This window comes from Dermacentor andersoni, chromosome 9, assembly GCF_023375885.2.
Source record: "Dermacentor andersoni chromosome 9, qqDerAnde1_hic_scaffold, whole genome shotgun sequence".
Lineage (NCBI taxonomy): Eukaryota > Metazoa > Arthropoda > Arachnida > Ixodida > Ixodidae > Dermacentor > Dermacentor andersoni.
The window spans coordinates 55,103,669-55,120,283 of record NC_092822.1 but is presented as its reverse complement, the minus strand read 5'-3'; the positions used below and the strand labels follow the sequence as shown (position 1 = coordinate 55,120,283).

Genomic DNA, 16,615 nt, shown 5'->3' with positions numbered 1-16,615 from the left:
TTGGCTTCCTTCTGCATTTTGTCCAAGGAAGCCAATTGCAATCGAGAACGATTGCGATCATGAACGAAAATGCACTGTGTGACACTCTTATAAAACAAACAATAAAGGGGCATGTACCCTTTTTAATGGCTTAGCACCAGAAATGAAAAAGATTATTACTTACTTTGTAAGTTCATTTTTCTTGCTTTTTTTTTAACCTATCATGCTTGAGTTGACTATTGGCTTCATACTTTATGGCACAATAGCGCACCTGTGTTTTTCAGCCAGCTAGGTTTTACCTGCAGGCTTAAGTATTCGGAAGGTATAACCAAATAATGATAATTTTTCTATTAGCTTTATATTACAAATTTTATAAACTACAGTTGTATTTAGACGCGGAAGGAGCAGTTACTCCAGGCAAACACCAATCTAAGAAATTCTTCTGGCATACTCACGCTTCACAATATGTGGTAACTTTTGTCCACCTGAATGGTGTAGTATGGAAAGATCCCATGCTCTGCTGAGTTTGGGATCAAAACAAATTGGCACATTTGCATGGGCTCAAGTTTATCTGTGAAACAAGACATATGCTGCTTGGTTGGCAGCACCTGAATATTTTGTTAGAACTGTTTGAACAGAAAAATGTTAGCTACCTCATCCTTCCACTCTGCTTACTCTACAGGTCGCCCAAAATACTGCCTTACAAATTATCCTGTTTCTCTCCGTTTTGCTTTTCTTTACTAAACATCCTACCAATAAGAGAAATCGCTTAACATAAGAAAATCATTCTGGCATTTAAGATGCTTCGCAACGTCAAACGCTGTACAGTTGTAAGATTGCAGCAAATCACTTGGTTGTCTTCCATGCAACTTGAAGTCCCAGCTATTTGAACAAACTATGTAGCATTTTCATTTACTTGTAGCACTTCTAAACTGTGGAATTCACTCCCTTCAAAAATAACAAGCAAAAAAAATTAATTTAATGCTCATACCTTTAATTTGCACAGGCAAGAGATGTTTGATCGTCATCGAATAATAAAAATTAATCACCTCTATAACTACCACCTGGCGCAATCGTACTCCCTAGCTAATATATACAATACCCCATTCTATGTCAACCTGTCAATGTTAAAGAGAAGGTCAACAACAACATCTACAACACGCGCTGTCCGGAAACATGGATTATTCCTACACCAGTGAACAATTATCACTTTCAATCACTAACTTACATGCTCCCCCGCCTGTTAAACAAGTTCTCAGGGAATAGTGCTGACCTTACTGAGCTACCACGGAAAATATTATATGACATCTTTCTCTCATCGAATAAAATTACTGATTCTGTGCTATCGTAATTACTTGTTGAGGTGTCTTAAACATTTTATTTGCTTCTGTTAAAATGTGTCATCTTGTCTGATCTTGTTATGCGAAGAAAAATCTCCCATATGACTTAAGTGTTAGGATAATCTTGACTGCCTCTCATTGTGCTTAGCAAACACCCTTTATGTTTGTCTGTTCCTCATGAAGTGAACGGTTATCTTGTATATACTTTGGTTCTTTGATATGCCATATGTTGTTGCTAATATAGGGGCCGTCACCTCGTCTACCTCCTTGTAAAAGTATGCTTTTAGTGACTGTTTCATCCTTTCTGTAACGAAAGGAAAAATAAATGATTTGTTTTTGTATTTGTGTTCCTTTAAAAGCGATTTAAAACAGTAACTTTTTCTTCTCCTGGTATACAACTAAAGACTACCTTAGTTCCCATATTTTTCATATTCCTTCAATTCTTGCATTGAAATTGGAATAAACAGATGTTTGTGCCACTTTTCTGTGATGATAACAATGTTCCCTACTTTCCAATGCCCCTCTCGTAACTCTTCAATGAGTTCTGGGGTTCAGCTGTATGAAAATCTTGTAATATTTCTCTTGTTTGCAAGAAAATAAATTGATTGATTTATTGATCTATATGTCGAAACATTGAATTTATAATATGGCTTCAGCTGCACAGCTCACAGCGTTTGCAAATTCATTGCCAGTAGCTTGATTCGCAGGCTGCCATTAGAAGCATTGCTTCAGTCAGGCCATAGTAATACTCAATATGATAACAATTTGCCTTCGAAATCATGTCGAAATAAACAGCAACTGGTAGAAAAATGTGCATAGAAAATATAGATACAACTGTATTGAGCATTGATTGCAAGTTAATAGGAGTTGGTCGCTTGTTTCATTAAGGTCAGACTTTTTCTGCATCGGAACAGAAGGCAGACTATTGTTGACCAATGGACTTTGCCTGAAATTAAGCGTATTGGTTTCTTGCTTTTAGAAGAATAAGAAGATTCCTGGCTAAAGTCTGTGGGTATTGGCTGTACCTTTTTGTAGCACTAATGCAGAAATGGTGTATGGACTTGGAAGAAACGAACTTTTAATGAGCGCAAGAAGGTTTTACAAACCATGTGTATATAGGCAGTGAAACATTTCACAAGAACATGCTCCAGAAAATCACGCAGATAATTAGAACACCATAGGAAGAGAGCACCATGAAAAATGTATCTCTACTGGCTCGCAGTTTGCACATTTAACAAGACTGTTGTACTCTTGAGTGCAGTACATGTCCTTGAGCTGAATGTTCTTGTGACCAGGCGTGTAACAAATCAAAACACTAAGCACACATCTGCGCACATACCTGTAACTATGTAATAAAACTCAGTTGATGGCCAGCACTTGACCATTCCCATTTTCTCTTTTTTCTTTGGCCACGTGATCACCTAATTCACCCTGCCAATACATACAAAAGCAAAACTGAATTTCTGTGAAGTTCCAGTTCTTACGTTTCCTGCAGATTCGTCGCCAACAACTCGACGACAGCCGGCTGCCACGAGAGGCGCGGTTTCTGCCATACAAGGCCTTGCCAGAATGGCGGCACTTGCTCGGAGGGCTGGAACACCTTTGTGTGCAACTGTCCACTTGGATTTGGTGGACGAGACTGCAGTGAAGGTAAGCGGTGTGTTGTGGGCTGTGTTGACTGTAGGCTGATGCAGACCATCTGCGGCATAGAGCCTGTCACTTTACCAAAGCACTTATTTGACGCAGATCTCCTCTGTGTCTACACGCTGTCTGCGTTACACTGACTGCTTTCATGGTGATGTTCCAACAAACCCACATTGAACAGCAACAGTGCGCACATGCTGTGAAAGAAAGACATGGCAAAACAGCACAGCATTCATGTTCCCTTCTGTCATATTTCTGACCAAGCACCTCAGTGACATGTGCTACTCTGGCACTCTAGGTTGGTGTGTTGCCTAACACTACAGCAGTAGCTACTAGTGGAGAAGCATGTCAATCAGTGACGAGTTATGCAGCACAAAAAGGTACTTTAGCCAAAAGACAAGAAGCTCGATGGCTGCGAGAGGTGACTAAGAGAGCTAAACAAGAAGCTTTTCTTACTTCAATCATCTTCGATAGTCTTTGCATATATTTTTGGCTTTTTCTACACAGAATTTTAGGCAGAGGTCTTACTACAGTAGACATCCGTTAATAGGACTCCGGTTAATTTGATCATCCGGTTAATTTGATCCTGACTGAAGGTCTCGGCCAGCACCCGTGCCCAAACTTTCAATAATTTGTTCCTAAAATTGGCCTTGGCCGGATAATTCGAACTTGACCAGTCAGCACACATGCGTCTGACCCCTATGGTGACCCTAACAGACACCCCTTTGGTGGCAGCATCTATCTCAGCAGAGCTTAGGAAACAATGATTGCGTTAAACACACATCATCTTTCATAAAAAGAAACACCTATTTTCGGCCTGCCTTAGAAAAATTTAAAGCAATAACCATAGTTCCTAGTGTCTGATTACGGTATTTACCCAATTCTAATGCACTCCCTCTCTTTTTTTTTTTTCAATAAGACTGAGCTGAAAATTGCCTGCGCAGTGCAGTCAGATACGAAACCAAAACCGTCTTCGCATCGTTTGTATGCTTTACCGCATAACACGAATGTATTGCGGCGAAATTTCCATTAAACACCGTGTGCTGAAGCTGATTTTAGAAAACCTGCCACCGTTGTACAAAATGTATTGGCCCCTGCCAATTTTTCGTGCTAAAACATCAGGTCCGCATAAGATTTCTGCTTTGTTTAGGAGTTTTAATGTCATTTCTACGTTAGTTTTCTACTTTGGCCACCTAGAAAGTGGGTGTGCGTTTGATTTGAGGGCGTGTTAAAATTGGAAAGATACTGCCAAATGAGTAGCTGGTGAGTTTTTTTCTTTTTTTCATTTTTTTCTGTATCTTGTTTAATTCGACCCACCGGGTAATTCGATCAACTTGGTTCGTCCCGTCAGGGTCGAATTAACGGAAGTCGGCTGTACATAGCTCCTAATGTGAAGCTGCTAGAGTGTGCACTACTGCAATGCATAAAAAGCGAGCGCTTTATCGCAGGTGTGGAACCTGTGCGTCGATTCGATGGCGACGGCTTCCTGGTTTTCAATCCCCTGCTGCGCCCGATCCAGTTTCCCTGGTCCTTGGGGCTCACTTTCCGCACAAGAGCCACCACGGGTCTCCTCATCCACGTCCACGTGGGACAGAGCTCAGAGATGTCCCTCCACGTAAGCCGATGCCTCTTTCGGCACATTTTAGGCCGCTGTTGCCTCTTGCACCCACTGCCAAGGAAACCATAGCCCCAGCTTTTCCAGCAAGATGTTCAAGTATACCTACCAATTGCTGCCAGAGTTTTGTGAGGCTCAGCTGTTCTCATTTTTAAGCTTTGCACTTTGAATATCCCCTATCTATGTTCTGTATACACCACTTATCCCTTGCATATGCTGATGTACAAAAGTTTTTAGTGTTCTGTTGCTGAGCTCTAGGTAACAGGTTCAGTTCCGGCCGCAGCAGCTGCATTTCGATGGGAACATTGATATTCATGTAGTACTTAGGTTTAAGTGCACATGAAAGAACCCCAGAGTGTCAACATTATTTCGGTGCCTCTAACTACAGCTTGCCTCATAATCAGATTGTTGTTTTGGCACGTAAAAGTGCAGAATCTAACTTTTTTGGAAGGAAAGTTTTCAGCATGTAGCAGCAGCACAAGCACGAAAATTCATTGTGGTCACTATGTTCAATTAAAAATCCAGCTGCAACATAATTTCACTTAAGGCAAATGGTTATGATTGAGTAGTACACACTATCGAAATAATCTTTACAATGTAACGGGGTTGGTAAGTACCTAATCTTTTTATTGCCAGATTTTAAATAGCATGTTAGCAGACGGTGTGGACATCTGGTGGTAGCAGACGCGATGCAGATTCCAGAACTGTGTACGTCTGCTGATGTCGCTTGTCATGCCTGAATGGCCAGGTGGGCAGTAGTTCTCAGTATTCTGAGTTCTGCCTCATTTCCAGTGAACAGTAGAGGTGGCTATTTCTTTAGTTTCACCATCAAAAATGCAGTTTTCATAAAAAGCGTTAAAGACGAAGACGAATCGTCTTCGTCTTTAGCGCTCTTTATGAAAACTGGCGAGATGAACCAACTCGCCCAAATCAAGGTATTGTTGCAAAAATGCAGCTTTTTGCTGGATTTTTGTGGCATGTCCACTCTGTTTTATGGAGTAAATTTTGTATGGATATTGCTTTGTATTTACACTGCCAAAAATTAACCATTTTACACAGTTCTAAAATCTTGTTGCAGTTGACTTTTAATACCATGATTGGATGCAGTAATTGCTGGTTTCATCAAGAATAAGTTGCAGGTACGAGTTGTCTGCGGCGTGACGGACAGGATGCGCAGGTTTTCTCAATCAAAAGAACACAGGCACTGTACGTAACTGCTATGATGGAACACAGCATGTTCCCTTATGTCTTTTTTATTGGGCGATAGAACTCTGGACATTTTTGTTAAATGTCATTTAACTGGGTTAATTAAAAGTGCACAAAAGGAAAATATGAAGTTCAGCTAAATTGAAAGATCAGGTGCATCAACGAATTTGACATTTGTAGTGAGAACAGAGCTTTGTAAGTGCGAAAGTGACAAAAATGAAAAATCAGAGTGATGCCAGTTATTCTGGACTGCAGTACCTCTCATGTGACATCAGTGCTGGCAGTTTCACAGAGAGCGACAGAAAGGGAGGTCATGTGGGGATTGTGTCAGCAGCAGTGGGACCTTCAGTGCAGTTTTCTATGCTACAAAGTCATATGGGCACATTGAAAATGATAGACTTCCAGATGAATGATCTGTTGATCTTACTCGGCTTTGTATTTTCCTTTAGTGTCCCTGTAAGCACTGAGGTGAAAGATACTCGGCGTTACACAGGTGATGGGAATGCAAAATGTAGACAGAAGAGCCAACAAGCTGGAGGGTCTGATGCAACTTGATACTTCGTCTCCTTGAAAAGCAGCTGCAGAAGTAGACACAGGTAGCAGAGACAGACGATCCTGAAGTAATTCTCAGCCAGCAGGAAACTTCACACAGAAGGCTGGTGCTATCTCTCGATCCTTCTAATAACACTGTACACCGCATTTTGCTGTAGATGATTGAAAGACTTGATTCACATGGCACACAGAAGTTAGTGGGAAGCAGGAAGTACTGAGCAGAATATACCTAAATGCTGTCTTAACTTCTTACGACTTTGAACTAGACCTGTACATTGTGTGATGCATTGCAGGTCGAAGGGGGCCACCTCAAGTACACGATAGATGGCGAGAGCATCTCCCTCGAGGACATTCGAGTCAACGACGGCAAGTGGCACAACGTGGCGGTCAAGTGGATGGTGGGTGATGTGTGGCTCAGCCTGGACTACGGCCAGTATGAGGTACGCTGGACCAAATGCTCATGGAACAATCTTTTCATGGACCAAAGTGAAAGCACTTTGTTTGTCTGTAGGATACTTAAATCATATCCCAGTATCTATCTCCTACTTGGAGACAAAGAGGTCTCCCGTCAGAGGTCTTAGTTTGCACCACTTTGGTTACAGTCGAACCTCATCAATAACAAAGTCGCATCCAACATGAAAATAACTTCATTATATTCTAGGATTTTTTATAAGCATATAGATAGTATTTGTTAAACCCTGATATCGACAACCAACATTTTATACTTTTATAACATTTAATTTGTGTTATGCTTGATTGAAAGCTGTAATTACTTGAAAGAAATCGACTGTAATCACAAAATCCTCTGCAAGTCTTAAGCAGAATGTGCAATTAGGTAAAGCTTTTTGAGTCGGCATTCTTAGAAAATACATAAGTTATGGTGCACAAAAGAGGCTGGAGACATGGTAATCTTGGCGCATAATATATAATGAAACATTATATCTGACAACTTGGGATATCCATTTTCATTATGTTGAAGTTCTGTTGCATTTATCAAGGATGTTTTATGCGTATCATACATACTTTGACTCCTTTGGGCACTTGCATGCAAAAAGAGCTCTCCCCCAAAAATCGGTCTTTTGCTTTCTGTGGTGTAGAGGGTGCTTCTAACCCTACTAACGTCACCAACGACTGCCGCTACATATTATTTGTCTGTTCTGTTATTCTGTTGGCCGGTGTAAAACATGCAATAATAAATTAAGTGGATGTGTACGCCTGCCACGATGTGTCATGCAATGCTGCTTCGTTCAGTACACTTTCTATATGAGAAGAATGTGCTCTCTGGTATTTTCCAACTATGCGCCAACATTATCATGTCTCCAGCCTCCTTTGTGCACCATAACTTACGTATTTTCTAAGAATGCCGACTCAAAAAGCTTTACCTAGTTGCACATTCTGCTTAAGACTTACAGAGGATTTTGTGATTACAGTCGATTTCTTTCAAGTATTTACAGCCTTCAATCAAGCATAACACAAATTAAACCTGCTGGATCTTTCACGTCACTCATTAACCATTCGTTGTGACACTGGCCTATTATCACTATTTCACAAGTTTGTTCACAGTAGAAGGCTGTCATCTGTTCATTTTAAACCTTCCAATCGATCAACACGCAGATTATGCAATAACATCAGCTTTGTGCGCATTTATGGAAATGCTGATGCTCTTAACTTGTCGACCCTACCACGAGCTATCTCATAATGAATTGACCTTCCAGACTACATTGTGTCTGAGCATAATGCCTCTGAATTTCGTGATCGCCTTAATGATTATTTCTCAACTAAACATTAATCTATTTGTAGTGCCATTTCTTTTTTTTTTTCTCTCAAATAGCCTTCACATAGTGCAGGATCACTTTTTACTTTTGGCTGACATGCTTGATGATTTATTTGCTTTTGTTTTCTCTTTTCACTGCTTGCCAGAGTTTTAGCAAGCTTACTCTCTGATTGATGTTGGGTACTTTGCGCCAGATTATTTTCTTTGTGTGTGTGCGTGTGTGTGTGTGCTTGCATGTGTATTTAAGATATGCTTGATTGCAGTGTTGTGGTATCTACATCGTATACTTGCTATAAGTATGTTAACTGCATATTTACTAATGTATTTGCTGTTTATTTTAATTGTTCGCTTTTATGTTTATTGATAATACAACACTTACATTATTTACATTGTTTACATGAGCTGTTCTGACTCATTAATGATATGTATAGCTTTCATGCATCGTCCCCCTTACCCTATGCCCCAGTTGGGCTCTGTAAGGTATTATTAAATAAATAGAATGAATAAATAACTTGGCCAGAACACTTGTGGTGCTGCCTATTAGTACTTTATGCATGAAAGCTACAGCTTGTTTACCTTGTTACTTCTTAGTAGAAGCCAGATGCGGTTAGCCCACTTGGCAGTTTAAGCAGGCAATCCGCACCGGCATTCTTCCATTCACGGTGCAGGTATCCAAGGAGTTTGCCGCAGCAATTCAGGGATTGTACGTGGGCAAGGTATCACTTGGAGGGCTCGAGGAAGGAGGTGCCAACTTCTATGGCTGCATTCAGGTAACGGCAGCTAACCTTATCTGTTTGCCCTTGAAAAGAGCAGGGATTAGTCCACTTCAGGCATTCTTTTCAACAAATTCTTCCTGTTTTTGTTCATTTAATTTATTCTGTTTGCCACTTTCCTGCTCATTGGCATCCCATATTTCTTTATTTAAGTTAGTTAGTAGCTTTGAACATGTCCAACACTTCAAGGCATGCAACATGTTTTTTCTTTTCTTTTCGCTTTGCTAAATAAAGTCACATTTTTCCTGTGCCCTGCTGTGCCATGTGGCCACGGTAAAAGCACTTTATATATGTTCAACAGCCTAATTTAATATGTACAACTACACCTCAAGGGCTTTTGCAAGCATGCAAAATGGCTGTATATTCGAAGGATTTGTTAACATTTTGTACCATTACCACAAAGAAAATATTGGTAAACTTGGTTAAGTAATCGTTTTCTATTCCTCAATGATAAGTCTTGTGCGTTGAAGCTGCTGCTAAATTTTTTAAAATATCTTACACTTAATGACTTGTGTAGCTTAGTTCACTTGTGCTGTCTGTAATTACAGCGAACTCCCTGTTTTTAGGACTCCCTCGGGGCTGCAAAAGCATCCGGAAAATCAGGCTGTCTGAAAAAAATGAATGCATGCCTTTTACTGTCCCCGAGGTCTCAAATCGCCACAGGCACTTCCAAAACAGCTCTGAAGGACACTTTGTTAGGCGCATCGGTGCTCGCATCGAGACAGGAAGCGGCGAGGGCAAGCGTGTATAATTAAGGAATGCGTATTGTGTCCCATCACAATGGCCTCTTTCTACTCTTCGTATGCTTCACTGCGTAACATTTGTGTATTGCGGCGAAGCTGACTTTTGAGACCTGGCATTGTGCAACGTTTAACCGTTGCCGTTCTTTCCGCGCTTCGAAGCCATTGACGAGGATTACGAAGGTGGAGTCGGTGCCATTGCTGACAGCGGCGAGTTCTTTCAAAGAAAAACACGGCACTGAGCAGGAGGCAACTTGGTAGTGCACATCGAAGCAGCTAGGCCTAGCGTTGCCACGGGGGGGTGACTACGGCTGCCAGCCGATCGGCGAGCGAGAACGCTGGTTCGAGGCTGCGAGATAATCAAAATGACATCGGTGGTGGCTTCTATTAATGCCGTTTCGGACCGACGGTCACGGCAAAGAGTCCGTAATAATCGGACGGAGAAGGGTTGCGGTGTTCGAAATTTCAGTCATTCTTTGGCTCTATGGGGTATGTGGCGGTGCCCTGAAGGCGTCCATAAAATCGGGCGTCGACTGTATTGCTACTTATGGGGATGTACGTTGTCTACGATTTTTTACCAATGAAGGAATTGAAGGAATTTAAAGGCAGCCACAACAACGTAATGATACACAGTCATAAAAACCACTTTTCCATTTGTTTTGTAATCATTACAATGAAATTGCATTTTATTAGCTGAGCAGGAAATATTTACTGCGCAAGTAAGGCCTTCCACTTTGGGACAAATGAAAACTTGTGTGTGCCTGCAAGCACAGTTCATTTTGAAGCAGGAGCAATGCACATGATTGTGCTTGTAAGTTTTATATTTTTTAGTAGGGCTGGAGGACATTGCTTTCGGTGGTAATGGGACTGACTCTTGCCTCAAACAATGCAGGACGTACGCATTGGCACAAGCAAAGAAGCATGGCTGCGTCCCGTGATGGAGCAGAACGTTCGAGACGGCTGTCACGTGCCAGATCCATGCCTTTCGAGCCCTTGCCCTCAACATAGCACGTGTGTTGACACCTGGGAGGAGTTTGAGTGCCGCTGTGATGCAGGTGACCTCATCTCTACTTCGATATTTTAACGCTGCAGCCACTATTACCTTTTGTCACAGTGATGGCCTCTATATAGACTCTTGACTTTCTTAGACACGTTCCGAGTCAGCGGTTCTGTAGGCAACACCTGTTGTGTAACATCTTCACCACATGTTAATTCGCAAAGTGTACATAGTGCTTGCAGTAGAATCATCACTGTTGACAAACAGCATAAATGTTTACGTGTCTACATAAGTTTACATGTGCTTTAAGCATCGCATACCATTTCCCAAAATGATTACAAAGTATGCTTAATGATTGCATGCTACATGTCTCTTTTTGTCGTTGCACATTATGTATTACGCATCTGCACTGTAACTGCTAAGCTTTTATAAAGGCTAATAGCCCGTCTGTGGGAACTATCAGTGTTCATTGCATTACCTTTGTAGTCGCCTAAGTGTCATTAAATTGTATCTCTCAGGTTATGTGTTACGTGGTAAACTAGCCTCTTGACAAGCCTGCTATTCTAAACACTGTTGAAGGACAAAATTAGATCAAGAAAAGGGAAGAAAAATTTTCACCAATGCGGGTCTGTGGAGTTCTGCAGTCTATTACTCTTGCTGCTTTGCAGTTGCAACATAATACAACGATGTTTTTTAAAAAGAAATTATAGCATTTTTATGCTAGAAAATGACCAGGTCACTAATAGGCGGTGGACTTCCAGAAAAGCATATACAGTCAGCTTTCATGACTTCGACCCTGATGGTACCAACGAAATAGGCTGAGTTATCCGGCAGGTTGAATTAAACAAGAGGCAGAAAAGAACATCAGTACACACTGCTGAATCATTTATCAGTATTTGTTCCAATTTGTCCAGATCCCGAAATTGAACACGCGCCTGCTTTTAATGGGTTCAAGGCAGAAAACCAACATATAAATGACACTAGTGTTTCTAAACAAAGTATGAATCAAACGTGCACCCAATTGTTCTAGAAAAAAGAAAGTAGCATGCCTCCGATTCTGGCAGTAACAAAAAGACAAAACCAACAAACTTTACGTTCACAGAATGAAAATTTCTTTGCTTCATGTCCGACACCATCGCTCTCAGACAGTGCTTTATTGTTCTCTATGAAAAGCCACAAAATATCATCCTCCACACAGTCCACAGCGAATTGATCGTCACAATGCCTTGTGTTTCGCGCTGGTGGCATCATATTTCGACATGGCCCAATAGGTAGATTTTGTCAAGGTTTCTTGTCACCGTCTTGACGCACGCAATAGGAAAACGACAAGCCGCGTCTCAGCTGCTGCCACTATTGTAGTCACCACTATTGGGGTTGGGCACGTGCGGGATGACCAGCAAAGTTCCGAGTTTGAATTATCCGGTGAAGACTAATTTCAGGATCGAAATAACGAAAGTTTGGTAGCATAGAAATGTATGAGTGCCATCCGGGACTATTTGTTGGGATCTCATTAACAGAAAAATTGAATTAATAGAAGTCTACTGTAATTAAGATAATCTCAAATGCGGCTTGCCTACAGTATGAGTTACAGCGTGCACAATTCTTGTGCACCGTACTGTAACTAAGTTGTGTGGAAAAATGCTATTGTCAGGCTGATACAAAATTTTTCAGTGTACTGGAAAACTAGTCTGACATTGCTGGTAGTTAGCGGTGATGTTTGTCTAGTTAACGATTGACATCAAACCTACGTTCTTCATTTATTTTCATTTGATTCTTATATCAGAGGCCTACTTGCTACATGTGTTGCACCTTCAGTTCCTCTGGATATCTTGATCAGTCAGGTCAACGTTCGTTTGAAATGCCGCAGGTTACGTTGGTGAGCAGTGCACGGAATCGTGCGGTCTGGACCCTTGCGAAGCAGACGCCAAGTGCCTCGTGTCCGAGAAGGACCCCGGTGGCTTCCGCTGCCAGTGCGGCGAAAACCGCTGGGGTCGCTACTGTGAGGAGGCAAGCACGCAACCGTGCCCCTTCAACTGGTGGGGCTACCCGGTGTGTGGCCCCTGCCACTGCCCCGTCGAACGCGGCTACCACGCCGACTGCAACAAGACCACAGGCGAATGCTACTGCGAGGTGAGCCAGCATTTGTGGGACATTTCATCATTGACAGACAAAATGCCCCCAGGAGGCATCCTCGTGGCAGTTTCTGGTATCTGAATACGCACTAAGATTGAATCGGTTCCGACTGGTCAAGTACTTTGTCCTAAAAGAAAAATTATTTCGGATGCCTGATGACACCATGCCTTGTGTGGCTAAGTATTGTACAATTCCTAAAGCGATTTCACTTGGACGTTCTGCAGAGAGACGGTTTTTGTCGGCCATTTAATATCCAGGGAAGCATGCCGAAGAAAAAAATTTTTCTATATGCAATAGAAAACAGTTGAGCAAAGTGTTATGTGGTAGAGCTTTTTTCCCTATGACAAAGCATAAGAAGCTGCACTTTTTACCTATATAAACCAGTATGATAGACTTCCATTAGGTAGTTCGGCTGTCAGAAGACTTGGAGAATAGACTTGAACACAGGAGAAGGGTAAGTGGAGATATCTGGGTTAGGCTTTTGTCTTGTGTTGGGCCAACTTAGGCTTATGATGAAGAAGAAAAAGCATGGTGGTCTGAAAGTTCAAAATAAGTAAATAGTATTTAACTAGCATGATCTCCGTCATTTGAAGACCACGAAATCAAAAAGAGGCTGAGTTACCCATTGTTACATAAATGAGAATGAACTGAAACTTTCCGAGTCAACTGAGTATTTCTGTGCTACTCCTATAAAATCTTGACAACATTTCCCCTATGTTTCCTGCAGGAGAACCACTACCAGCCGGAGGACAGCGATGTGTGCTATCCATGCGACTGCTATGCCAACGGATCCTACAGCAACCGATGCCACCCTGTCACAGGACAGTGCCGGTGTCGACCTGGAGTCATAGGCCGCCAGTGTGATGCCTGTTCCAATCGCTTCGCCGAGGTCACACTTCGAGGCTGTGAAGGTCAGCCACAGCTCCTTGGCTAACTCGGACAAGTGCAGTTTATACAGAAGTTATCCAAAATGCTTTAGAAATTAGATCAGCAATCTGACAGTTTGGGCTATTTGATTGTTATTTGTGCCTCTTTACTCCAGTTAGGCCCTCCAATTGTGCTCCAGTGGGGAATCGAAGTATGTATAATGGAAATGTGTTCTTAGCCTAGACAAATACTTGCTGAAAGCCACATTTGTTACTAAAGTGACATAAAGAAGCATAAATGACTATGATGGTAATGACCCATGTTGTCATCAGCATTTTGACGGCATGGGTCACTTTGCTTGCATCTGTGTCATTTTGACAGCAAATCTGTCTTTCAGAAGAAATTTCCGGTTATTAGGCTGAGCTTCGGAGGCTGATGAAACATACTGAAACGAATGCTTAGGATAACAGGTAATTGAGGAGTGGAAAGGAATTTTATTTGCCCAACCTTGAGATATAAAGTAGCATTGATTAGGAGGTCAGTTAAAGTTGATTTTATTCTGGCTTAAAGGAGCCCTGAACCACCCATCAGGCTTGGTGAATTAACACATTTCACGGGTAGTACACGCTGCTGTGAACATCTCAGCCAAGTTTTGCTATCGTACACGATGCGTGGAGCTCGCAAGCCGATCACAAAGTCACCTTTCTCTCAAATGCTCTCATTTCAACAGAAGGCCCTGTCCTCACTCTCTTCTAGACACTGTATTTTGTCATTGGATGCACTATTTTGTCATTCCCTGAGACGGCTGCTATTGGCCGATAGCCGACATCAAGCTGCAGTCAGCTAGATGGCGTAAATACCGCAGCCATCATGGGATGCCGCCACGAGTCCACCGGCTAAACGCACTGCGGCTCGTTGAGGGCAACTGTGTTTGGCATATGTTTAGCACGTCGTAGGCACCAAAGGCCGTAATCGTGGCGTCTACGTTAACATCCAAAATGAAATTTGAACTGCGCGCCACGGTGACATTTAGAAGGTAGAGCGTTGTGGGCATGCCCCACTGCGCCGTAGCCTTCGCAGTGCAAGGCATTGAAGAGGAAATGGGAGCGCAGCGGAGGCCATGTTTGATTGCCAATAACTCCGCTTCTGCTGAACGCATTGAAGTACTTGTTGCAGCAAAGTATTTCTGGAATAGCCTATTTTCACTTCGAATGCATTTCTCCACTTCGATAACAGGGTGTCTACCAACCGGTAAAACCGGGAAAACCGGGAATTCTCAGGGATTTTGAGTAGTCTGGAAAAAGTCAGGGAAAACTCAGGGAATTTGAGCCTCTATCAGGGAGAATTAGCGGCAATATTATTGAAAGGGTCGAAAGTCGCGGTAATGCTGGCTCGAGTTGCAGACAGGAATCATAATGAATCGTCTTTGACGCTCTGTCGTCGGCACGAGGAGTTGCCAGTGTACAGTCAACGAGCGACTTTCCGGATTCCCGATAATTTGGACGGCTTCGCGGCACCACCACGTACCCCATAGAGTCAACGTATCAGAACGTGTGAAATTTCCGACGCAAGAACTCTTTGCCGTCCGATTTTTGCGGACGTTTTGCCGTGACCGCAGGTCCGAAACGGCAATAATCAAAGGCACCACCGCTGCCGTTTTGATTACTTCGCCACCTCGAACCGACTCTCTCGCACGCAGATCCGCTGGCGCCCGTTGCCACCACTGCGGCAACGCTAGGCCTAGCTGCTTCGACGTTCGCTATGAAGCTTCTTGCCGTTGGGTGCCGAGTTTTTTATTGAAAGAATTAGCTGCTGTCAGCAATGGCACGGACTCCACCTTAGTGGTCCTCGCGATTGGCTTAGAAACTTAGAAAACACGGTGCGCTGCATAATGCCGGTTCCTGAAAGTCAGCTTCGCCTCTGTACAGTAATGTTACTTGGTAAAGCTTACGGAAAAGTATTGCAGTGAAGCATAACAAGCGTGGGAAGGGGCTATTGCCACGGAACACAGTATGTATTCCTTAATTATACACCCGGGCACCCGGTATTTCCTGTCAGAGTACGAGCACCGGTATGCCTAATATGTGTACCGACAGGCTTTCAGAGCGTTTTCGAACGTGCCTGTGGCGGTTTGAGCCCCTAAGGGCAGTAAATGACACGCATTTATTTTTTTCCAACTGGCCGATTTTTCGGACGTTTTCGCGGCCCCTAGGGAGTTCGAAAAATCGGTCGTGGACTGTGCAATTGATCAAGATGCTTCAAATGGTCCTTGGGGAGAACGAGTGGTGGAAGGCGGACAAGAACAGAAGTGACCTACACATTGAGGAATAAACGAGAAAAGAAGCCTGCTGCCGCCGTTTTGAAGGAGCTTGAGCTCAAACCATAAAGTTTTGGCTTATGCCGAGATGCACGTGTCCCTCATCCAAACCAAAATAAACTCTTTAAAGCAGTGAAACACAACACTCGGGCATCGTGCGCGGGCTGAGAGTATGTTAGGACTGTTGAGGTTGACTTACGAGCTGTTGAGAGAGAATCTCAATTGTGACAGAGTTCGGGCCTCATCCCACTGAGGTTGCTATCAGTTGATAGAAATAGCTCATATTAGAAAATATTTGCTTCTATATGCATCTCCTTTTTATTCGTATTTGATAATGTCCGACCCCATTTGCAATTTTTTTCGAAGACACTTTATTTGCTGTGCATTTTACTAACCCCTGCCTTCTATTCTGTTTTTGAATAACATAAACACTGCTCCTTAGTATTCAAATTGGATCGCTTTGTTATTTTTTTCATGTGCTTACTAGAGAGTAACAGCATCAGGCGGTATGGTTTCACTCCGTCTTGACATAAAACATAGTTCTGCATCACTCAGGGAAACTTGCAATGGCACTCAGGGAAAACCTGGAAAACTCAGGGAATTTGGAAATGTCAACTTGGTAGACACCCTGGATAAAGAGTGGTTCAGGGCCCCTTTAAATTAAAAGGAACCAGTTGC

At 42.6% G+C, this 16,615-nt stretch overlaps 1 protein-coding gene across 1 annotated transcript in view; it reads left to right on the top strand.

The window, feature by feature from the left end:
* stan (Protocadherin-like wing polarity protein stan) overlaps nucleotides 1–16,615 on the top strand; it is a 76,885-nt gene that overhangs the window by 25,112 nt on the left and 35,158 nt on the right. Inside the window, exons 11-17 of the mRNA XM_050175905.3 lie at nucleotides 2,815–2,969; nucleotides 4,412–4,578; nucleotides 6,630–6,776; nucleotides 8,779–8,880; nucleotides 10,516–10,678; nucleotides 12,488–12,750; nucleotides 13,481–13,664. Of these exons, the coding sequence (XP_050031862.1) occupies nucleotides 2,815–2,969; nucleotides 4,412–4,578; nucleotides 6,630–6,776; nucleotides 8,779–8,880; nucleotides 10,516–10,678; nucleotides 12,488–12,750; nucleotides 13,481–13,664 (1,181 nt within the window). The remainder of the gene's footprint in view (nucleotides 1–2,814; nucleotides 2,970–4,411; nucleotides 4,579–6,629; nucleotides 6,777–8,778; nucleotides 8,881–10,515; nucleotides 10,679–12,487; nucleotides 12,751–13,480; nucleotides 13,665–16,615) is intronic.